Source organism: Erinaceus europaeus, chromosome 3, assembly GCF_950295315.1.
Source record: "Erinaceus europaeus chromosome 3, mEriEur2.1, whole genome shotgun sequence".
NCBI classification, from domain to species: Eukaryota; Metazoa; Chordata; class Mammalia; order Eulipotyphla; family Erinaceidae; genus Erinaceus; species Erinaceus europaeus.
The window spans coordinates 116,665,769-116,690,259 of NC_080164.1; the positions used below are offsets into that span (position 1 = coordinate 116,665,769).

Consider the following 24,491-nt stretch of genomic DNA (forward strand, 5'->3'; position numbering starts at 1 on the left):
ACATAAATTAATGAAAACAAGAGCAGAGAGAGATAAAGGGAGTCTCCTCAGTGCAGCGGGAGCAAAGTCTGGAGTTTGGGTCATGCTATATATAGTCCAGGAAGCACACACCCGGCTCAACTGTCCTGCATTTGTCAGATGGAGCCATTTTTCCTCCTGTTCATGTGCTGAGTCTCCGAGCTCCATGCCATGTTCACACCATCTCATTTCATTCCCCATGAAAACAAATCCGGCCTCAAATCGAAGAACACAGAAAAATGTTCTTTCTTTCTTTTTTTTTTTTCCCTTCTTCCTTGTGTTTATCTGAACCTTTTCTCATTCTGTCCTAGATAATGAGTATTTCTTCATCGATCCTGATTTAAAATTAACCAAAGTAGCCCCAGAGGGATGGAAAGAAGAACCAAAGAAAAAGAGCAAAGCTGCTGTTCACTTTACTCTGTTTTTCCGAATTAAATTTTTCATGGATGACGCTAGCCTGATACAGTGAGTATGCCAGAGTGTCTGCTTTTCTCCCTTTTGGCCCCTGCTCTCTTTGGTTTCCTGATTCTGGGCAGTAACAATCCCTTCCGTCTCATGAAACAAGCGTTTCCTTCAGCAGTGTTTATAAATCCTTGCTTCTTAAAAGCTTCCACAGTGAATCATCTTGGAAACAAAACTTACAGGTTGAGAATGAATATGATCACTCTGAGATTCAAGCTCAGAAGCCTTGTACCGTATTGACATGGGCTGGTTGTTCCAGGCACGCGCTGACCTGTCACCAGTACTACCTCCAGCTGCGGAAAGACATCCTGGAGGAGAGGGTGCACTGCGACGACGAGACTTCTCTGCTGCTGGCGTCCTTGGCGCTCCAGGCTGAGTATGGAGATTACCAGCCAGAGGTAGGTTCTGCTCTGTCCTCTGTGACCACTCTTGCATTTGGTTCTCTGGTTCTCTTGTTTGATAGAGACCGAGAGAAATAGAGAAAGAAGCCACAGTGCCAAAGCCTCCTTCAGAGTGATGGGCGGGGACCAGGCTTCAATCTGTGCCATGTGCATGGGCTCTTATATCTTTAATATTTTATATTTTGCCACCAGGGTTATTATTGAGACTCAATGTCTGCATGACTCCACGCACCACTCCCAATAGCTGTTTGTTTTTTTGTTTTTCACTTTTCTTCTAGATGGGGGGTGGTGTGAAGGGAAGCACCTCAGTACCCTTCTACTGCATGTGAAGCTTCCCTACTGCAGGTGCTCCCATGCCATGTCCTTGGGCTTGAGTCCTTGCATATAGTAGTGTGGGTTATGCCAGCTGCCAGCCCTCTGGGTTTTTTTTTTTAAGATGTATGTATTTATTTGTTTTTAGTTTTTATTTTTAAAGTATTATGTTTATTTTTTTATTTTTGAGTGATATGAAGAGAGAGAAAGACACAGACACAGAGAGATACACCAGATTACTGTTCAGCTCTGGCTTATGGTGGTGCAGGGGATTGAACCTGGGACTTTGGAGCCTCAGGCATGAGAGTCTTTTTGCATAACCATTATGCTATCTACCCCCACCCTTATTTTTATTTTTTATTGACTTAATAATGATCAACAATACTGTAGGCTAAGAGGGGTACAATTCCACACAGTTCCCACCACCAGAGTTCCATATCCCATCCCCTCTATTGTAAGCTTTCCTGTTCTTTAACCCTATGGGAGTATGGACCCGGGATCACTATGGGGTGTAGAAGGTGGAAGGTCTGTCTTCTGTAATTGCTTCTCTACTGGATATGGGCATTGGCAAGTGGATCCATACTCCCAGCCTATTTCTGTCCTTCCCTAGTAGGGTAAGACTCTGGAGAGGTTGGGTTCCATATTGGTGAGGTCGTCTGCCCAGGGAAGACAGGTTGGTGTCATTGAAGCATCTGCAATTTGGTGGCTGAAAAGCATTAAGATGTAAAGCAGGAAAAAAAAAGTTTAATAATCAGGAATCTAAAGGTAAAACCTTAACAGATGAGATTTGGAATCTCCAGACCTCAGGTTCTTACCAATAATCTCACCAAAGACTAGACCTGATTGAGGTTGTTACTGTTCATTCTGGAAATATTTTTTGAGGTTTGCTAGAAAAGCTTGATGCCCAAAACAACCAAGTTCCTTGTGTACACTGGATATATGAAATCTTACAGTGTGAAACTTCCTTTTTTGTTTCCCAGTTTAAAATTATCCTGCTTCAGGATTTCCAGATATCTGGTTCTGTGTGGGGGAGATAGCATAACAGGTTCAATCCCCCACACTATCATTAGTCAGAGCTGAGCAGTGCTCTGCCAGAGAGAGAGAGAGAGAGAGAGAGAGAGAGAGCAAGCCAGCCCTTAACTTTATTCTCTTAAACCCTAAAGATAGTAGATACTAGACAGTAGATGTAAGGGATTGCCAACAAATCAGTGTTGGAGAAGTTATCTACTACTTGGATCCATATGGTGAAGAGCTCAGAGGCTGATAGCTCATTCTATAAGGATCAGTTGTTTGCAGCCAGATGACAAGACCTAAGAAGAAGCAAGTGTGGGAAACTCCTGTTCAAGCAACACCCTTCACATTAACCCCTCAACAGTAGTTGGACATCTGGCCCCAGCTTGCCAATCTAGTCAGTCATTCTTCTTCATTGAATAAAAGAGAAACACTGATGTACTTGTCTCTGAAACACCCACCTCAGAGAGAGTTCTACTTTCCTTTCTTTCTTTCTTTTTTTTTTTTTTTGCCTCCAGGATTATTGCTGGGGCTCCATGCCTGCACTACGAATCCACTTTCTGGCGGCCATCTTTTTTTCCCCATTCTGTTGTTATTGTTACTATTGTTGCTGCTGCTGCTATTGTTGTTGTTGAATAGGACAGAAAGAAATGGAGAGAGGAGAAGACAGAGGGAGAAAGTAAAATAGACACCTGCAGACCTCCACTGCTTGTGAAGCAACCTCCCTACAGGTGGGGAGCCAGGGGCTCAAACCAGGATCCTTGCAGGAGTCCTTGTGCTTCACACTGTGCACTTAACCTAGTGTCTACCGCCCAACCCCCAGAGGTCTATTCTTTAATCAAAGAACAGCTCTAGATGGGTGGTCCTGGGGATTGAACCAGAGGCCTCTTGCATGCAAGCTTTGCATACTGCCTCTTCACTTTCCCTGTTCCTTCAGAATGAAATCTAAAGAGAAGCATCCTGTCTCTTGATTTAGACAGGAACTCTGATATAGGAGGAAGAAGGTAAACAGAATTGCTTACAAAAATGTTCTCTCTAGGCTGGGAGTATGGACTGACCTGCCTATGCCCGTGTTTAGCAGAGAAGCCATTGCAGAAGCCAGACCTTCCACCTTCTACACCCTATAATGATCCTGGGTCCATACTCCCAGAAGGATAAAGAAGTGGGGGGGGGGGGATAGAGAGTTCTGGTGGTGAGAACTGTATGGAATTGTACTCCTCTTATCCTATGGTCTTGTCAGTGTCTCCATTTTAAAATTTAAAAAAAAAAATGTTCTCTCTTCCAGGTTCATGGGATGTCATATTTTAGATTGGAACATTACTTACCTCCCAGAGTGATGGAGAAACTTGATTTATCCTATGTTAAAGAAGAGTTACCCAAATTGCATAATACCTATGTGGGAGCTTCTGAGAAGGAGACAGAGCTAGAATTCTTAAAGGTAAGTATGAAGGATCACTAATGATAGATTTTGTATCTATTCCAAAGTAAGCAAGAGGTGTCAAGCAAGAGAGTTCAGGCACCAAGAACTCATAATATGTATTTGTATTCTATCTTCTCATTTATTTCTAAATTAAAACCATAGCATTTTAATTCACATTTTGTAAAAGAGAAAACCAAATCCCAAAGAGGAAATGCCATTTTCCCAAAGGATGCAGAACTATGCTTTGAACCCATAATTGTGCGTGATAAGCCTTTAGCCTAGTCTGTATTCTCAGAATCAAGGTACATTATAAAGAAATGATTGGATTTGATGACTGCCTGACTATGAAAGGTAGGTTCATACTGATCCTAGAACTGTTTTTTTTTTTTTTCTTATTCCATCTTAAAAGGCTCAAAATTCAACTAAACCTCTAAACCTGGTCTTCACAATAAATGTCATCTGTAATAATTCACATATAGGAAGTGGGTCAGACAAAATGGTTTATGCTTCTAGTCTGTCAAAAGCTTGCTATACAATCTCAGATAAATAGTAGTGCATTATGGTCAAGAAAATTAGTTCTGTGCAAACCTAAATAGCAAACGCAAGATAGTATTATGATAAGAAGGAAACTTTCAGAGCATTCTCCTGTTTCAGTTCCCCCAGAATGTAACAGTATGCCTTCCATTTTCTGCTCCATGTTGAAAGGAGCCAAGTTCTTTAGCCCTCCAAGTATCTATGAAGGGGTTTCATTCACAGACTCACACCAGCTTCAATCTAGGATTCTTATCAGGAAAGAGAGTCGCAAGGGTGTTTAAACTGTTTGCACTTAAAGGGATTAAATTATGTACTTACAGCTTTCCTTCATTACAGCATTTTTATACCTGCAGGAAGTAAACATCAAGTTCTGTTAATTAACACAGGTATATTTTGCGTGGGAATTTACAGTCAGTCTTGTACTTGAAATTTTGTTTCCAGTAACAGTGTGAACAATGCATCCAACCTCTGTAGCTATGCATAACTTAATGCAAAGCAGGTTGCCATTCTTCTAATGGTGTACTTTGTCGTTCCTTTTTCCTTTAACTTTAGCAACTTTGAATCTAAGTCTTTTATCTTTTTTTAAATTTATTAAAACCCCTAAGTTTTTTATCTTTTTAACATACTCTCCTAAGTTTCAGAATCTATGTATTTTATTGCCTTTGAAAAACATTCTTTTTTTTTTTTTTCAAATAAATCTGTTTTATATGTTCCTCCAAAGAACGCTTTGTCCTACCAAAGTCAGAAAGATTCTCCAGGTTTTATTGTTTTTAGGGTCTTATGTTGGATTAAGTAAGGCCTGAGAACTGCTGTTTCTAGCATGTGGCTCTCCAGTTGCTCCAAGAGTATTTGTTGAAAAGGACTGTCCCTTTCACATCAAACTGCATTACAACAGTCTGCATCTTTACGTCATATTTGGACTAAGGTATGTGGCTATGATATGGTATTGTCCCAACAGGTTTGCCAAAGACTGACAGAATATGGAGTTCATTTTCATCGGGTGCACCCTGAGAAAAAGTCCCAAACTGGAATATTGCTTGGAGTCTGTTCCAAAGGTGTCCTTGTGTTTGAAGTTCACAATGGAATTCGCACATTAGTCCTTCGATTTCCATGGAGAGAAACCAAGAAGATTTCTTTTTCTGTATGTCTGTTTTAACTATTGTAAACTCATGCTGTATTTTCTGTATGTCTATTTTTGCTGTTGTAAACCCATATTAAATATCTCAGACCCTCCCATCCATCCATATTATATTATTTTTAAACAGATATTGTCAGTTTCAGATGTGACATAGCAGTCCACTTGAAGGAACTTTAAGACCCTCTTATTGAGTCGGGCTGATTTTCCCAGTATTATTTATCTCTTAGTTGTAAAAAGTACTATTGAGATTTTATTTTTTTCACTTTTCTCAAGAGGATTTTAAAGAATATTATACATTCCTAGCTGGTTATATGCTCAATTAACCTCTGTTAAATTGCAACCAAGTTGCCTTCTCTGTTAATTCAGAACTAATTCTAGGGTACTAATTCCTCACATGGAAAACCCCTCTAAATATATTTTAGATAATTATCTTAACCTTGGTGAACTCTGTTTAGTTCAGTAATAGTTGGTTCTCACAACAACTTTATTTGAACCTCAGTGACCTTTAGATTTACTGACTTTTATAGACCAGTTTTAGGTCTTAGTATTGGAGAAGTAGTTTCCAGAAAACCATGTGGACAAAAGGGTGAAGTGCACATTCTTAACTTTTATTTTGGAAATTGTTGGAATATCTCAACACTGAAATGCAATTGGCAGGTCCTAAAGGTAAATAAAAAGTAGGTGCAGATATTTCTCGCTCTTCTTTTCTTTTACTTACTAACCTTTTTTGAAATGGAAAAAGCTCCCTTTGACCATCTCTTCTCTGGTAGCTGAATTCCCCAGGGCACATTTCTTACATAACTTATCAGTTGATACTTAGAATCCATTAGTCTTGCAGTTTGCTTCAAAACCGTACATATTTACTATTATGGAGTTCCACATTCTTGTGAATTACTTAGTAGCATTTTAAAAGTGTGCTTCAGGTTGAAGATGTAGTTCACTTGGATGGTGTGCTGCTTTGCCATGTACAGGACTCCTGAGTTTTTGTTGTTGTTTTATTTTTGTTTCAAATGAAAGTGGGATTTTATTGCCTTAAATTAGAGATAATGAGAAACACTCAGAGAAGCAATGTCCATGACAAAACTGCTTCCCCTCCACCTGGAGGCATTGTTTCTCCCCCTGCTGCTGTAGATGTCAGGACCCATCTGCTCAGCTCAGTTCAACCTGCATCTCCTCCTCCACCTTCTCCTCCATGCTAAATCTCCTCCTCCTTCCTCTGCTCCTGGTATTTATGACCCTAAGTCAAAGGGCCTCTCTTGTCATGCATTCTTCCTTTGAGACACTTTCTTCTTTCTTTGTTGCTTGGTACCAGGAATTCTAAAAAATGTGATTTGTTTTCTATATCAAGTTACATACCTTATTTATTTATTTTATTGGATAGGGACAGAGAGAAATTGAGACAGAAAGGAGGAGATAGAGAGGGAGAGCAGCCCTGTTTCACTACTTCTGAAGCTCCTGCAGGTGGGATCCAGGGGCTTGAGCCTTGGTACTTGCACACTGTAGTGTGTGCACTAACCAGGTGCACCACCACGTGGCCCCCATCCACCTTAATTCTCTAGAATTATGAGACAACTAACACCCTCACAGTTCAGTTTCATTTGGACTGGGCCCGTTTAAGAGTTGCCCAGACCATAGAGTTGTCTTATCTATGTTTCTAAAATGCTGGTCCCAGGTTTGAGTCCAGCCCCCACCACACTGAAGGAAGCTTTGGTGCATATCCTCTCTTTTCCTACACACACACACCTGTTTATATCTCTCTGTATCTTTAATTTATAAAAGATAATAAAAGGTATGGTTTTCTCCCCTCCAGGGTTATTGCTTTGGCTCAGTGCCAACACTCTGATTACACTACTCCTGGCACATGTTTATCATTTTTATTGGATAAGACAGAGAGAAATTGACAGAGGAGGGGGGAAAGACAGACACCTGCAGGCCTGCTTCGATACTTGTAAAGCAACTTCCCTTGCAGGTGGGGAGTGAAGGGCTTGAACTGGGACCCTTGCACAGGTCCTTGTGCTTTGTACTATGTGTGCTTAACCCAGTGTGCTACCACCCGGCCCCCATAAAAGGTATGTTTGCTAGGGAGGAAAGATCCCCAAGTGAAGAATAAGTAGATAACCTACTGATAACCAGTATTCTAATTAGGTGCTGCTATATCCTTTTCATCTCTGATAATTGCTGATATCCTTTTTTTGAAACAAATGAGGTTCTAGATATTTCATTGGCCCCAAGATCTAGGCAGAACTTTATCATCTTTCTTTGTTTTAATTTGTGTAACTGGATTTGATAGATAGCATATGGCATTGGTCTTCTGTTAACAGTTATGAGTAGAAAAGTTTCTTAAAGAAAGGGCCAAATGGTGGTGTAACTAGTCGAGTGCACATGTTACAATGTGAAAGGATCCAGGTTCAAGCCCCTGGTTCCCACCTGCAGGGGTAAAGCCTCACAAGTAGTGAAACAGGGCTATAGGTGTCTCTCTGTATCTCCCCCTTCTCTCAATTTTTGGCAATCTCTATCCAATAAATAAAGATATTAAATAATTTTAAGTAAACTTATGTATGTAAACAAACATCAATTTTAAACTTATAGACAAGTAAGAGTAGAAATGATGGAAATGGCACCAGTGTGATTGAGCTCACTCTGTTTCTGTTCTTTTTTGTGAACCTACTAAATTTGAAGTTTCTACGTCCTTTTCCACATGTGAAGACGGTGATCACGAAGTGGAGAGAATTCCCTCAGTAGCACCCAAAAGAACAGCAGAACCTAATCAAACTGAAGCAGTTCTCCAGAAACCTATTCTTATATCCCTGGCCTGTTGAGGGCTGCTATTGTTGTTGTTAGTGTTATTATTACTATCATCATCATTATCATTATTATGGATGCCAGAGCACATCTCAACTCTGGTTTATGGTGGTGCTGGGAATTGACCCTGGAACATTGGAGCCTTAGGCATGAAAGTCTTTTACTGTCTCCCCAAGGGCTGGCTTTTAAAGGCTTGAGGATCACTTTAAGCCTCCTGACATAGGCCCCAACCTCTTAGGATGTACTTTTAAACAAAAAGCCATAGTTTCTTCTGGAAACACCAAGGAAATTAAACTAGCGTGTGGTTCTCCTTTCCCTGAGTTTGATGGGGCTCACTCTCTCAAGCCCTGCCACCATTTCAGCTCTCAGCCCAGTGGTTATGTTATCTTGAGCCATTACAGCACTTACCCTTCCCACAGCTTTCAGCCTGGTCCTTCATACTACCACAGTTCTCATCTGAATCTCAGCGTTGGTCAAAAAAAAAAAAAAAAAAAAAGTTCTTTCAATCTTTTTCAATTCTTTCATTTTTTTTTTTTTAAGTTGATTCTCTTTACCCAAGAGAATTGACACATATTTCTGTGACTTTCTTTTTCAAATAGTACTGGTACTTGAAAGTACTATAGTACACCTAAAGTAATGATCTCATTAAAGAGAACTATTTCCACTTACTGATAATTGGCATATAGTCTAATTTATTCTATTGTCTAAAATGACAGTTTTTAAAAAGATTTATATGTTCATAGGTTAGAAGAGAGTGTAAGAGAGGAGAGGGAGAGAGGAGAGGGAGAGAGAGATGACCAGGGCACTGCTCAACTGAGTCATAAAGTGGTACCAGGGGTTGAACCTGCTGCCTCAGGCCTCTAATAAGTTGAACTAACTCCCCAACTTTGAAGTGGCAAATATTAGCCTCATTTCCATAATTTGTAATAACAAGGAATTTTATGTAGATCATCGAATATATAAATAATAACTCTAGTTATTTTACTTTATTTTATTTGTTAGAGGCAGAGAACAATCAAGAGGGAAGGGGGAGGTTGAGAGGGAGAGAGGAAGAAAGACACCCACATCACCAATCATGAAGTCCCATTCCTCCACCCCCTGCAGGTGGAGACCAGGGTCCTTGTACAGTTTACTGTCAGAAAGGTCATGACCCATAGAAAGATACATTATGACTTTCCAACAGCCCAGTCTGCTCCCCAGTCAGGTATGCCACCACTCGCCCCCATATCTCAGATATTATTGTTTCCAGAATTTGGTCATATAACAAAGTGATGGCAAACTTCCTAATTATGAATTCTCCTGATTGTAGAAAAAGAAAATCACCCTGCAGAACACCTCAGACGGAATAAAGCATGCCTTCCAGACAGACAATAGTAAGGTATGCCAGTATCTGCTCCAGCTCTGCTCTGCCCAACACAAGTTCCAGCTGCAGATGAGAGCCCGGCAGAGCAACCAGGACACGCAGGACATTGGTAAGGAGACACAGACTCTGCCAGATACCCCAGCGTATTTGCATTTTTGGCTTTGGCCACAAGTTGGTAATATGTAATGTTTAATATGAAAGACACACAAGGTATGTAACTACACCATGATTCTGTCTGACTTCAACAGGCGTCACAACTGAAGCTGAAATTTCAACTTCATGCTTGTGTTGAAACCAGCACCCCAGATTAGTCTGGAATGTGCCCATTAAGATAGCTGGGGGGGGGGGGGTAGCTTAATTTGTTTGTTTGTTTGTTTGTTTGCCTAGCAATAGGCTAGCTGCTACAAACAAAAGATAGTCAAACTCTCAACTTACAGTAAGTGTCCATGCTGTTGGGGAAGGTCAGACTTAAGGTATGTGAAACAAAAACACAAGACGACTGAGGTTGCAATAACAGGTTATATCACACAGACTTATCTACACTAAAAGAGGAAACAGAGATCAGCTTCTGGAGCATTTGAGTGGTTGCTATTGAAGTGAATTATGAAAGGGGTAAAAATTAATTAGGGCTGGGCAAAAGACTCTCATACCTGAGGCTCTGAGGTCCCAGGTTCTATCTCCAGTACCACCATAACCAGAACTGAGCAGTGCTCTGATCTTTCTCACTCACTAAAATCTTTTTTTTTTAATTTTTAATAGGTTAAAGATTAATAAGGGTTTTCTAGCTGAGAGAAATATAACAAACAGGGGCCTGGTAGTGGTACACCAGGTAGAAGTTTCAAGCCCCCATCCCACCTGCAGAGGGGAAGCTTCACAAGTGGTGAAGTAGCCTTGCAAGTATCTCTCTACTTATCACTCCCTCACTACCACTCTCTGTCTCACCTTTTATATGATAATGATAATGACAATGATAATGAATGTTGCAGACATGGAAGGGAGGGGATTCTTCACCATGGAAAGGACATTAGAAAGAGCCTGGAAAGAAGTAACTATTGAGTACATAATTGTTGTTACTCTCGCTATCTAGATATATTTATTTTTACCACTTCTACCTCTAATGATAGTGATGGTGATAGCAGTAATAGTAGAAGATGAATTTCTTTAGGGAAGCTGACTTTGTGGAGTCTCAATGTCTTTGTCCATGCAGTGGAGCAAGTGTGGGTGTATGGATTTGCAAACCAAGTGTGGAACTAGTGAGGCTTTTAAGATCCAAACTGAATGCCTAGTATCAGGATGAGGACTCATGCTACCAGGGCCTGTTCCCATCCTGGTGGGTCCTTTGCAGGTGAGAGAAGCAGAACAGGTGAGTAGCTGTTGTGTGAGCTCAACCTGTGGACATATGTGATATTTTAAGAAAAGGTTATGAATGAGTTTGAATAGCAAAGTCCCCGATATGTTTACTAAAGAAATGTAAACCTCTGGGGTGGGGCTCACTTCCCTGCATGCTTCTCTCAAGTCAGGCGAAATGATGTTGCATCCACTGATTCCAATCTAATCAATGCAACGAGTACCATCTCAGCATGCTTCACCTCAGACTGTGTACAGAGACATCAGGCATGGATTGCCAACCCTTCACCCTCATCACTCGAGTGAGACCTTTCCTTTCATGGTAGTCTCTACTTCCATTCCAGGAGTTTCACTTCCTAACAAAGTCCCAATTTTAAAGAAAAAAATAAAATAAAATAAAAGTAATGTAACCTAAATTAGCGAGCTGTTCTTACTCTACCAAACTTTGGTCTACATTTTCCCTCTAGGATGAAGATTCATTAGGTTAGAGGTATGTTCTAATCAGTGAACCTATGTAAGACTCAGTTTTGTGTCTTTAATTAAACGCAGCTCTCAGAGTAAAAAGAAACTAGAAAGAATGTTGGGGGGGTCGGCGGCAGTGTAGTGGGTTAACTGCACATAGTGTGAAGTGCAAGGACTGGCGTACGGATCCCGGTTCAAGCCCCTGGCTCCCCACTTGCAAAGGGGTCGCCTCACAAACAATGAAGCAGGTCTGCAGGTATCTGTCTTTCTCTCCCCCTCTCTGTCTTCCCCTTCTCTCTCCATTTATCTCTGTCCTATCCAACAACAACGACATAAATAACAACAATAGTAATAACCACAACAACAATAAAAAAACAAGGGCAACAAAAGGGAAAAACATAGCCTCCAGGACCAGTGGATTAGTGGTACAGGCACTGAGCCCCGGCAATAGCCCTGGAGGGAAAGAAAGAAAGAAAGAAAGAAAGAAAGAAAGAAAGAAAGAAAGAAAGAAAGGGAAAGCAAGCCTGTGCTAGGGAAAAAAAAATCTGATTTTATTTTAAATTCATTCTGGAAATTATTTAACCAACGTCTTCCCCCCACCCCCGGTTACTGTGTTTCTTGAACTTGGCCTTCCCTTCTACATCAGAGAAAGAATGTTGAATTTTCTTGGTCATGGCAAAGCATGTTTATTCAAACTCAGCCTGGTACCTATTAAAAACTCTCACTATTTCCCTAACTCTTTACTTCTGAGGTGGAGTACTGATTACTAATACTCCTGGAAGTGTGGAGACTAATTAAGCAGAAACTCAACATCTGAGTAATCCTCTGTCACATTCTTTCTAAAAGGAATTTTTGGCAACTGTGGCCAAGCTATATTTAGAGTGTAGCACAGGATTGGTGTGGAAGGGGTGAGGGGGGACTGTTGGAGAAGAGGGCATGTGGTGTGGATGATATGAACATCTGAATCATTTGAAATTCGTGCTCCTGGCCCTTCATTTACATAAAGAGATCTTGATGCTAACGTTCTGTGATGCAGGAATTTTGTTAATAGCCACAGATGTTGAAGCACATCACAGCATTGGTTCTCTCAAAACAGAATGACCAAACTCTTGTTCTGAAGTGCTTCTAAAGGTAGCCTCTAAAAAGAAAAATCTGAATACTTAGGGATGGATAGATTTTAAACCTAAAGAGTCCCTTGCTTTTGTTATTTAACAGAGCAAACAAAAAAATGAGATTAAGACAAATAAATGACATTTGATTCTGACACAGCTCTTATGCCTCAGTTAAGTCACAGAGTGAGGTAGGTAGAAGGTGGTATTGGAATAGTGATATAACAACAAAAAAATGATTTGCTTCAATAGCTTTTTTTTTTTTCTTTTCAGAGCCAGGGTCTCATGTATGTACAAATTTCACCACTTCTGGGATGACTTTTTCACTCCTTTGTATATCAGAGAGAGAGACGTACAGACACACACAGAGTGTCCCTGGTGTCATAGCATTCCAATATAGTGCTGGGGTTTTTGCCCAGGCTATACTCATGACAAGGCATATGCCCTGTCCAGTGAGTTAGCTCATGGGCCCAGAAGCCCCCCACCCTCTTTTGGTAGCAGTTTATTTAAATACCATTTATACAACATATTCTTTCATTTCTTTTTTTTTTTTTTTTTTTTTTTTTGCTACCACTACTGGAGCTGGAGTTCAGCACCTGCACAACTCCACCAGTCCTGGCAACCATTTTTTTTAATAGGGTGAAAGAGGGGGAGAAGGAAAGAGAAAAAGACATCTGCAGCATTGCCCCACCATTCATGAAGCTCCCCCTCTGCAGGTGGAGACCTAGGTCTTTCAACATGGTAATGTGTGCATTCCATGCTGTGAGCCACCACCCAGCACCCAGTCTACCTTTCTAGAGTGCATAATATTGTGACATTGCCAATATCCACACACTTCTGAAGCCATTGCCACAATATGCTCAGAGTTCTTAAAAATACACTAATCTAGAGCTTACTTCTGGGCCAAGCTGTCCTCTGCACAGTTCCGACCTTCAGACATGTTTTCCCCTGCTGGCCTATGCAGGTCCTTCCTCTCCCCCTCCCCAGCCTTGGATACTGATGTTTCACAGTGTTACTACTAGGGTTGAAAATTTCTCTGCCAGAAACCATTTTCATTTTCTAAATAGAACCTGCCATGTAGAACTTGTAATGTAGAACATTATTAGACCAAGAGAAGCCTTTGCCGAGGCAGGGAACACTGATGATGTCCTGGGTGAGGAAGCTGAGGGGTGGTAGGATGGCCTGAAATCCAGGACCTCCCAGCGTTTTGTTTCTTAGCTATGGGTAGGCATATGTGGGCAGTGTCCCCTGCCTGCCGGCCATCCAGAAGGGTAACAACTGCATGCTGTGTTCTCTTGACTGAAATGACTCTCTCAGAGCTCCTGCAGTGTTGTTGCCCCTGGTGTGTAAAGCAATCCTGTTTCCTTATAGAGAGAGCTTCGTTTAGGAGCCTGAACCTGCAAGCAGAGTCCGTTAGAGGATTTAATCTGGGACGCGCCATCAGCACTGGCAGTCTGGCCAGCAGCACCCTCACCAGGATGGCCGTGCGACCCCTGTCAGTCCAGGCCGAGATTCTCAAGAGGTTGTCCTGCTCGGAGCTGTCGCTCTACCAGCCCCTACAGAGCGGTGCCCGGGAGAAGAGCGACAGAGCCTCCTGGGAGGAAAAGCCTAGAGGGATGAGTAAATCCTACCACGATCTCAGTCAGGCCTCTCTGTATCCTCACCGGAAGAATGTCGTTGCTTCCGAGGAGCCCCCAGCACCCACCGTGGCAGCAGAGTTGGCAGGAAAGCAGGTGCAGCTGACGGCCAGGGCTGGCACCGAGCCTCAGGCAGGAGGCACGAAGCTTCATGAGTAAGAGTTCCCACCCGCCACACTGGGCCCTGCCCACCTCTGTGTACACGGCATTTCATATGTTGGCTTTTGTCTTTGCTGTGCTATTATTTTCACCGTGTGTATATATATATTTCTTTTTGTCCACTGACACCTCCCCCTCTCCCTGCCTTGCCCCCCCACCCCACTCCTTTTAGTTCAAAGTCTGTGGCGAGTTTAAATAGAAGCCCTGCAAGGAGGAAGCAGGAATCAGACTCCTCAGCCTTAGAAGACCCTGGCCAAGAATATGTCATAGGTCAGCATCAACACGCTTACCTTCTCTCCTTCCCACCACCACGCAGCCAAGTGAACAAGATGCTGTTAAATGCCCAGAAATGAATGTGGGGTTCTCTGTCCTGATAGCCAAGGCTGTTCATGGGTACCCTGTTTGAGGCTGCTGAAATCACCAAGGCCAGTCAAAAGTTGGTAGGACCAGTGGTTGCTCTCTGATGCAGAATGTCACTTAGATCCCACCAACGGAACCCAAGCTGACCCTGGTGCTACTGTGACCTGGCCCGCCTTCTCTGAAGATTATATATATATATATATATATATATATATTCTTATTATTTAATTTTATTTGTGATATGATAGGACAGAGAGAAATTGAGAAGGAAGAGGTAGAGAGAGACCTGCAGCATTGCTTCAGCACTCGTGAAGCTTTTCCCCGCAGGTGGGGACCTGGGTTGTGAACCATGTCCTTGCACATGGCAGTACCTTCACTGAACCAGGTACACCACTGCCCAACCCCCTTTCCCCTGAATTTTAATTCCAAGTCTGCATAAGCAAACTCTGTTCCAGCTGTATTGTCAAAAAGGAAGGTTTACTTGGGAGATTTTCAGCTGAGCATTCATGTGATTCTTTTGACAAACAGATCATTTCATGGTGGGTGGTTAGAATCTGTGTTCTGCTTTACTACTACAGCTGAATTTTATTTGAACAATGATTTGAACCTCTGTGCTTAAGTATCTTCTTGTGAAGTAGTCACTCGCCAGGTGGAGTGCCTTTCTTGCCCTCTGCACAGACCAGGTTGATCCCTGACAACAACTGAAAGGTGCTATGGCATTGGAGGAAGCCCCAGTGTTGCGGTGTCTCCTTCTCCCTCTGAATATTATTAATAACAATAGCAGCCCAGAACAGTGAAATAGTGTACAGCCAGGACTCTGACTACACACATACACACAAGGAAGACAAAAATTCTTAGTTGACTGTTTAGTTTTTTACATTGTCCCTGATAACTGGAGCCTGTTGGCTTTTAATATAGAAGGTGTGTGTGTGTGTGTGTGTGTGTGTGTGTGTGTTTACAGACAGTACACTATAAAATAAATGGTTCTGGTTTCCTGCTGTTTTATGCACCTTAAAAGGGAAATACACTTTTCAAAGGGAATTGGTCTCTCACAAGAATAGATATTTAATCACAGAGGTTCAAACTGTTGCTCAAGTAGAATTCAGCTGGGGAAACAAAGCAAAAACACAGATTTCTCTTTTCTACAATGGATTTTCTCATCCTGTAGTTAAAATGAGCGTGTGAAGAGTAAGTAAAGTCAAAAGATTTATCACTCCACACTGTAGTGATAAGTGTTTAGGGAGAACAACATTACCATATAATATAGACTTCCACAACTTTCTGGGTTTATACTGTTATCTATTTAAGTTGCTTGTTATAATGTAAAGCAGACTAAATATATAATTTCATCCTGTCAGTAACCTTATATGTTAAAAATAGCCTATGGGGGACATATAGGTAGGACATATAGCCTATAGGTAGTGGCCATGCACCTGGTTGAGCACACAAATTACAGTGCACAAGGACCTGGGTTCAAGCCCCTGGTGCCCACCTGCAGGGAGGTCGCTTCACAAGTGGTAAAGCAGAGCTGTAGGTGTCTCTCTTTCTCTCTGTCTCTATCCAATAATTTTTTAAAAATCAGTTAAAACTTAAAAGAAAGCTGGGTTTTCATAAGATAGCCAGTGACTCACACCTTTTAGAAAATGCTTTTCAAAGTATCTTCTATAAATGGGAGTCTTTGACAAACATAAAAATCCACTGCATATCAGATTGAGAGTGGTGAATATCCCATGGGAAAACAAAATGAAACTCATTTTCACCACTCATACATCAAAATATTATCTTCAGAAATGGCATTTTTGTGTTTAGATTAATTCTGCAAAACATGCTGAATAAATTGTTGAGTAAAAAGTCAACATGCTGAACTTTGAAATTAAAAATAGTGTCCCTATTGGGGCACGTTTCTGAGTATAAATCGAAGATAATGTTTCTCCCTTAATGTTTCATTGATTTTTTTTTAACTTACCAGAAGAAATTGTTTCTGTATCTAGTACTTGAACATTACAAGCTGTCTAATAATTTAATTTATACCACAGGAATGGCTTTGCATAATTCTGGAAATTCTTCATCCCAAGTACCCTTAAAAGAAAATGGTAGGTTTACAAAATGCTTTTCCCCTTGTTGCCATAATATCTTTTTATCTTGTATCCTATAAGATATTCTCGCACCTAATAAGAAAGAATTTTCAGTTCCATGCTGAGGATGGAATTTCAGGCCTTCCACTGGCATCAAAGGAGAGATGTAATCTTTACTGTTGTGATGCTGGGACTTGTTGAGGAACTAGAGAAATGGCAAAGTAAAGATAAGGACACTACTTGGGAAGCTAGGGAAATAGTACAGGCAAGAGATGACTAAACAGAAGCAGTTATTCTAAAGGGATGAGTGATCTGGATCTCAGAATAAGAGAATTTGCTTGCAGATAAGCTTGAGGAACAAGTGTGAGAAGGAAAGAGCCAGGTAAGAAAAACCACAGGGTCAGAGAACTACAAGAGTGTTGGCTACTGGGTGTTAGGACCAGGATGAAGCTCAAGAACTCAATCAGAAACATTCTTTAGTCTTTAATCCTAAAATAACATGGGGAGAATATGAAAGCCTTAAATGTTGACATTTATAATTTAAGGGAAACTGTAGGGACCCAGCTGTGGCACACTTGGCAGGATGTACATGCTGCCACAAGGCACAAGCCCCCGGCCCCCACCTGTAGGAGGGAAGATCCACGAACAGTGAAGCAAGGCTGCAGGTGTCGCTCTTTTTCTGTCCTTCTCTGCCTTCCCCTTCCCTCTCAGTTTCTGTCTGTGAATAAGAAAATGAGTAAGTGTGGTCCAGGAGGTGGTGTAGTGGTAAAGCTTTGGACTCTCAAGCATGAGGTCCTGAGTTCGATCCCCAGCAGCACATGTGCCAGAGTGATATCTGTTTCTTTATCTCTCCTCCTATCTTTCTCATAAATAAATAAGGAAATCTCTTTTAAAAAAAAGAAAAGAAAGAAAGTGGATAAATAAAATAAATGAATAAGTAAAATAAAAAAGTAAATGGAAGGAATCTGAAAAGAAGCAAAAGCTGTGGAAAGAAACTATCCGACAGCTTGAAAGGGTAGTAACCTAGATGCCAGTGGATTGAAAAGTTGGAATGTACTATCATGTATTTCATCATCATCTTTTTTTTTTTTTTTGCCTCCAGCATTATGGTTGGGGCTCAGTGCCTGCACCATGAATCCACTGCTCCTGGAGGGCATTTTTTTTTTCCCTTTTTGTTGCCCTTGTTGTTGTTATTGTCATTGCTGCTGTTGTTGGATAGGACAGAGAGAAATGGAGAGAGGGGGCGAGAAAGATAGACACCTACAGACCTGTTTCACCGCCTGTGAAGCAACTCCTCAGCAGGTGGGGAGCTGGGGGCTCAAACCGGGATCTTTGTGCCAGTCCTTGCACTATGTGCATGTGCTGTGCCACCGCCCAGCCCCCCATCATCATTATTTTAACCAGAGCTCTGTTGCTCAGCTCTGGCTTGTGGTGCTGGGGATAGAACTTGGGACTGGTGCCTCATGCATGAGTCTCTTTGCATAATCACTATTCTATCTCCCCCTGCCCTCATGTACATTTCTTTAGTTTATTCGGTCACTCTAATTGTCATAGATAGAAAGTTTGTTGTTGTTGATTTTACTAGAAAATATTGCTTTCTTCCAAAAATATTTTAGTATTACCTTCAAAGTCTTAAGTTTGATGTAAGAGGTATACACTGAGGGAAAAGTAAGGATCCTCTTTGTAAATGTTAAATTAAGCTTGTGGCAATCTAAGCTTAATTTTGTAAAGCTGGTTTTTCTTTATTGGGTAGAGACAGAGAAATTGAGAGGGAAAGGAGAAAGAGAGAGATAATGCACACCACACTGCTTTGCCACTTGTGAAGCTTTCCCTGTGCAGGTGGGGACCAGGGGCTAGCACTCTCAGGTCTTTGCACATTATGACATGTGCACTCAGCTAGGCACATTACCGTTTGGCACCTTAAGCTTAATTTTTTAATTAGTGATTTAATAATGATTGACGAGATTGTAGGATAAGAGGAGTACAATTCCATACAATTCCCACCACCAGAATTCCATATCCCATCCCCCCTCCATTGGAAGTGTCCCTATTCTTTATATAACCCTCTGGTAGTATGGACCAAAGATCTTTATGTGGAGCAGAAGGTAGGAGGTCTGGCTTCTGTAATTGCTTCTCTGCTGGACATGGGCATTGACAGGTTGATTTATACCCCCAGCTTCTTCTGGGAAGAAGTAAAGTTATGAATATAGGTTAAATTCTATGAAACTGGTGGGTTTTTGTTTTTGTTTATAAATCAAGTCCCAAACAGAATGCTAATTTGTATAATTCCCATTTTCTAACAGAAATACACATACTAATTGTTCATAAGAGAAACTTTTCTTGGAAGTATAATTCTGTCAAAATGTTAAAATATGGGTGTCAGGAGGTAGCACAGCAAGTTAAGCGCACATAGTGCAAAATGCAAGGACCAGGGCAAAGATCCCGGTTCAAGCTCGCAGCTCCCCACCTGCAGGGGAGTCACTTCACAGGCAGTGAAGCAGGTCTGCAGGTGTCTTCCCCTCTGTCTTTCCTGCCTCTCTCCATTTCTTTCTGTCCATCCAACAACAACATCAATAACAACAACAATAGTAGCTGCAACAACAATAAAACAACAAGGGCAACAAAAGGGGAAAAAATAACTTCCAGGAATAGTGGATTCTTGGTGCAGGCACCAAGCCCCAGCAATAACCCTGGAGGCCAAAAAAAAAAAAAAAAGTTAAAATATATATATGCTTACTACATTAAATATTCACAGTAAGTAAAGATCTCTTCATCTTTCTCTTTTTAATCAATTCTTGAAAAATTGGAGGGTGTATATTTAAGAAAAGGCTAGTAGACTCATACTTAGACCTAAATTACCAAGACCCTTACGTAATGAGCAAATATCATACATGTACTGAATCTAGGGTTTCTCTGTACCTAAAATAGCTATTATGATGATGAATAGTACCATCTAGCAGTTCTTGAGTGCTTACAACATGAAAAACATTGTCCTAAGCATTAATTGTTTGTCATTTATTCCCCCAACAACAGCCCTCTGTAACAGGTACTAGTGTTACTTCTTTTTCACAAATGAAGTTCCAGCGCTCCCAGAAATCGAGATGTGCATTAAGTAATGGAACTGGCAAATGCTGGGTTTGAACCCATATTCAAAGGCACTCTTTAGACAGCCTCCAAGTAAAAATAATGCCTGATTGATAGTAGATGTTATTTCTGTCAGCTAATCGTTAGAAGAATCTGCATAATCATCTTCCCAGCTCAGATTAGACCCTGAAATCTGTTTTAGTCTAGGTTCTGATGGGAAAGAATACAAATGATAGTAAATAAACAGTTAACTTCTCAAACACTTAGAAGTCTCATCTTACCACTTATCCTCTGCAAGGACCAGTTTGCTTTGCTGGAGAGGGCATGTGTACCCCACTTGGCTTATAGACAAAGCTATATTTTTTTTCAAATTTTTCATTGAATGTGCCCAAATAGCTCTGAAGTATTACTCAGCTGAAAATTAAGCTTTCACATTAACAAATCATAGCTGAAGACCAAAAAGCCAAAGTGTTTGCCCATGAATCAAATACAGGACTTCTTATAATTCTGATGCTCTTTCTTGCTGGTCAAGATGATTAGAAATGAACATTAGTAAATATTGAATTATTCATCAGTTAATACAGAGACCAATGAATAAACTTCAGTCTTCAAGAGCCTGCAGAGACTTTTTTTTTCCACAGACTCCTAAAGAATGTGGAACTTGAAGCAGAGAGAAGAGAGGAGAAAGGAGGAGAGGGGGCATGAGTTGTGTCATTTGTGAAAAGGAAATGTGGAAAGGATTCCAATTCTTTGTGATTTTTACAAAAGGGTTCTAGAAATTAATGAGAAGCAAAACAGTCAACTATACTGAGCTTGACAGTTTACCCAATCAAGTCTTGAGATTATCCACTCAGCTCAGTAATGCTAGCACAGAAATAAAACACAAAATGAAGCTGAAGTTTCTATTATGATCCCCTTTTTCTACTGTCATTAACAGTGAAAAGTAGCTGTCTACACCAGTATGTTGCTCCTGGTCCCCCACTCCCAGGATTTAAAATAGTCTTTGCCCCTAGAGTAAGAGAGAGTTATAGCAGAGCCTTCTCTTAACTATAGCCTACTTCCTTTTAGAACCAGCAACATTTAACTGCCTGATAGTTGACTAGAATCTATAAATCTAAAATAAGACTAATGTTTCCTGCAAAAACAACAACAAATACTCACATTTAGATTGTCCTTATCGGAAATGTGATCTTACTAGGAAATTTATTTGACTTCACTCCTAGGAATGTTGATATTTGGAGATATATATATATATATACATATATATGAATTCATTTATTTATTCATGAAAAATATAGGAGGAGAGAAAGAACCAGACATCACTCTAGTACATGTGCTGCTGGGGATTGAACCCTGAACCTCATGCTTGAGAGTTCAATGCTTTATCCACTGCACCACTTCCTGCATCACAGAAATGTTGATATTTGTATCTGTAACTATTTGAAGTGTATGCCCTTGTGAACCATATGGAATGGATGAACAGGGCAGCATTGTAGCAGTAGCCTATCATGCAGAGAGAGTATACCATTCCGTTTTTTTTTTTTTTTCATTGTTGTTGTTATTGGTGTCGTCGTCATTAGATAGGACAGAGAAATGAAGAGAGGAGGGGAAGACAGAGAAGGGGAGAGAAAGACACCTGCAGACCTGCTTCACCGCCTGTAAAGCGACTCTCCTGAAGGTGGGGAGCTGGGGACTCAAACCGGGATCTTTACACCGGTCCTTGTGCTTTGCACCACATGTGCTTAAGCTGCTGCGCTACCATCCAACTCCCCCATTTCTTTCTAAATAATGCATTTATCATTTTTTCAAATAGCTCCCAGGATAGCTCTTTGGGGAATTATACCTGTGTGTTACTTAGCTAAAAATGGCAAACCGAAGGGCTCCTTCATCTTGAAATGTCTGCAGAATGTGCTATGGTCCTCTGGTTCATTAATGGGCAAAGAAAACTCTGTAAGGGGAGCCAGGCAGTGGCGTACCTGGTTAAGCTCACACATAACAGTGCACAAGGACCTAGGTTCAAGTCCCTGATCCCCACCTGCAAGAGAAAAGCTTCATAGGTGGTGAAGTAGGTCTGCAGGTATCACTCTGTCTTTTTCCCCCTCTATTTCCCCCTTTCCCTCTCAATTTCCATCTTTATCCAGTAATAAATAAGTAATTTTTAAATATTTTAATATTATTTATTCCCTTTTGTTGTCCTTGTTTTATTGTAGTTATTTTTGTTGTTACTGATATCATTGTTGTTGGATAAGATAGAGAGAAATGGAGAGGGGGAGAGAGAAGCAGGTCTCTCCCCCTCTCTGTCTTCCCCTCTCTGTCTTCCCCTCCTTTCTGCATTTCGCTCTGTCCTATCTAACAACGACAGCATCAATAACAACAACAATAAAAAACAAGGGCAACAAAAGAGACCTGCTTCACCACCTGTGAAGGAACTCCCATGCAGGTGGGGAGCCAGGGGCTCAGACTGGGATCCTTACACCGGTGCTTGCACATGCACTTAACCTGCTGCGCTACCACCCAACTCCCTAAATAAATTTTTTTTTTAATTTGTTTATTTATTTAAGAAAGGAGACATTAACAAAATCATAGGATGGGGGTGGTTACAACTCCACACAATTCCTGCCACCCAATCTTCATATCCCATTCCCTCCCCAATAGCTTTTTTTTTTTATATTTATTTTATTTATTCCCTTTTGTTGCCCTTGTTGTTTTATTGTTGTAGTTATTATTGTTGTTGTCGTTGTTGGATAGGACAGAGAGAAATGGAGAGAGATGGGGAAGACAGAGAGGAGAGAAAGATAGACACCTGCAGACCTGCTTCACCACCTGTGAAGCGACTCCCCTGCAGGTGAGGAGCCGGGGTTCGAACCGGGATCCTTATGCCGGTCCTTGTGCTTTGCGCCACCTGCGCTTAACCTGCTGCACTACAGCCCGACTCCCCCCAATAGCTTTTTAAAAAAGAAAATTCTTTAAGGATTTGCAGATATGTTCCTCAAATATTTGTGCTTATTTCTATATTGTGATTAAAATAATTCAGAAATGTCTTAATATTTGAAATATCTGACTCACTGTTGGAAATTCAGAGATAGTATTCAATCTTACTGAATTCAATAATAACTGTCATTAAGTTTTCTTGGGTGCTTATATACTATATACCTTTAGCTCTGCACTTTTCTTTTTTTAATCAGTAGGAAAAGTTCTTGTATATCTGCTGTAAAGGTAGACTACAAAGAAGTTCATCGTATGCACAAAAAGTCGAGTAGCATACAGCTGTGTACCAACATCCTTCCTTCTTCTGTCCTCTCATTACTAAGTCACTTATGTGTGGGACAGGAGAGGAAGGAACATCCCTGTTAAAATAGAGTGAGTTGGCAAAACTCCCCTTTGCAAAAGAATTAGTCGACTGTTTTTCTGCTCAAATCTTGTACTCTAGCCAAACTGTGACATTTCCCCCCCCCCAAACCGTCCTCTCCCTTTTTTTCCTTCTCAGGGTTTGCTAATTCCTCGATTGTTGCTGTCTATCTCCTTAATCCACTTGTTAAAATCCTACCCCATTTTTTTAAATTCCCCCCCACCTTGTTTTTGGCAGGAAATAGCCTCTCCCCTCTTACAGACCTGACTCCTGTTTTTGTAATATGGCTCTTTCATTGACATTAGAATAACCAGGCCAAATCTTTGCTTTCCAAACCTGACCTAACTCAAGTTTGACAGATACTGTGCTAGCTGCATCTCTACATATATTTTTTACTTTTCCAGGTTTAATTATTTATTTGAGAAAAGAGGGGAGAAAAAGAGAAAGAGAGAGAGAGAGAGAGAGAGAGAGAGAGAGAGAGAGAGAGAGAAAAGACACCAGAGCATCACTCTGGCACATGCAGTGCTAGGAATCAAACTCAGAGCCTCATGCTTAAGAAAGAGTCTAGCACCTTATTTTCTGTGCCGACTCCCAGCTGCGTCAGCAGACTTTTAAGTATGAAATAATTGAGTAAATGAGTGTTAAATTCTCACTGGTGAATCTTTGACTATCGATTAGTCTTGCTTTTTGTTAGGATAATAATGCTACAAAATATTGGAAACTTTGTGTATGTGTATATTATTCCGAAAACTGTTTACCTGGGAAATACCTTAATATGCACACACAGTTCTTGTTCTTATCTGTTAGCTAGATAAGTAATATAAATCCCAATCTTGTTAGCACATGTATCAAAAATAAAAATAAAAGCACAAGCATTTTTAGCCTTTGAGTCAATGCCTTTAACTTCTAGCAAATCCTCTTTAGAAACAAACAAAAAAAAAAAAAAATGAAAGTAGAAACACCATATAAAGCTTTATGAAGCCAACATAACAGACTTTGTCTTCATAGTACCTACCAAGGCTAAGTGCCTTTGTGTTCTTAGAGTGAGGAAGAAGGTGAGATTGAGGTTGCTCTTCCCCCCAAGCCATTTGCTTGCTCACTTGCTGCTGCTTTCATTTGACCCTTGTCTATGTTACCTTGTTTTTCCTGACAACTACGTGCCTTTGGACCTCAGCGTGATAGTTCAAGTTTTCCATCAGTTTCCAGGATCCTGACTCCCAGAGCAGCAGATACTTACATCTGAAGCTTGGGAAAAATCGAAGCCCAAGCAGTCATCCCTCAGTCATTTCACAGGAAGAAAAAAAGAAGAAGAAAGAAAAAAGAGAAGAAAGAAAGGGAGAGAAGGAGAGGAAGGAAGAAAGGAACCACTATGCTTTTACTCATTCTGTCTTACTACCTCAACATTGTGATGACTTACCTACCTTATGAATTTAAATCCCTAGCCTGTC

The 24,491-nt window shown here is 40.8% G+C and overlaps 1 protein-coding gene across 12 annotated transcripts in view; it reads left to right on the forward strand.

Annotated features, from left to right (window-relative positions):
* PTPN13 (protein tyrosine phosphatase non-receptor type 13) overlaps positions 1-24,491 on the forward strand; it is a 220,297-nt gene that overhangs the window by 127,854 nt on the left and 67,952 nt on the right. For 9 of the 12 annotated variants that reach the window (XM_060187764.1, XM_060187766.1, XM_060187767.1 and 6 more), the window contains 8 exons: positions 330-483; positions 740-878; positions 3,490-3,642; positions 5,117-5,299; positions 9,408-9,570; positions 13,751-14,171; positions 14,348-14,445; positions 16,572-16,628. In XM_060187764.1, the coding sequence (XP_060043747.1) occupies positions 330-483; positions 740-878; positions 3,490-3,642; positions 5,117-5,299; positions 9,408-9,570; positions 13,751-14,171; positions 14,348-14,445; positions 16,572-16,628 (1,368 nt within the window). The remainder of the gene's footprint in view (positions 1-329; positions 484-739; positions 879-3,489; positions 3,643-5,116; positions 5,300-9,407; positions 9,571-13,750; positions 14,172-14,347; positions 14,446-16,571; positions 16,629-24,491) is intronic. The other 3 variants (XM_060187773.1, XM_060187774.1, XM_060187775.1) reach the window with 1 other exon arrangement.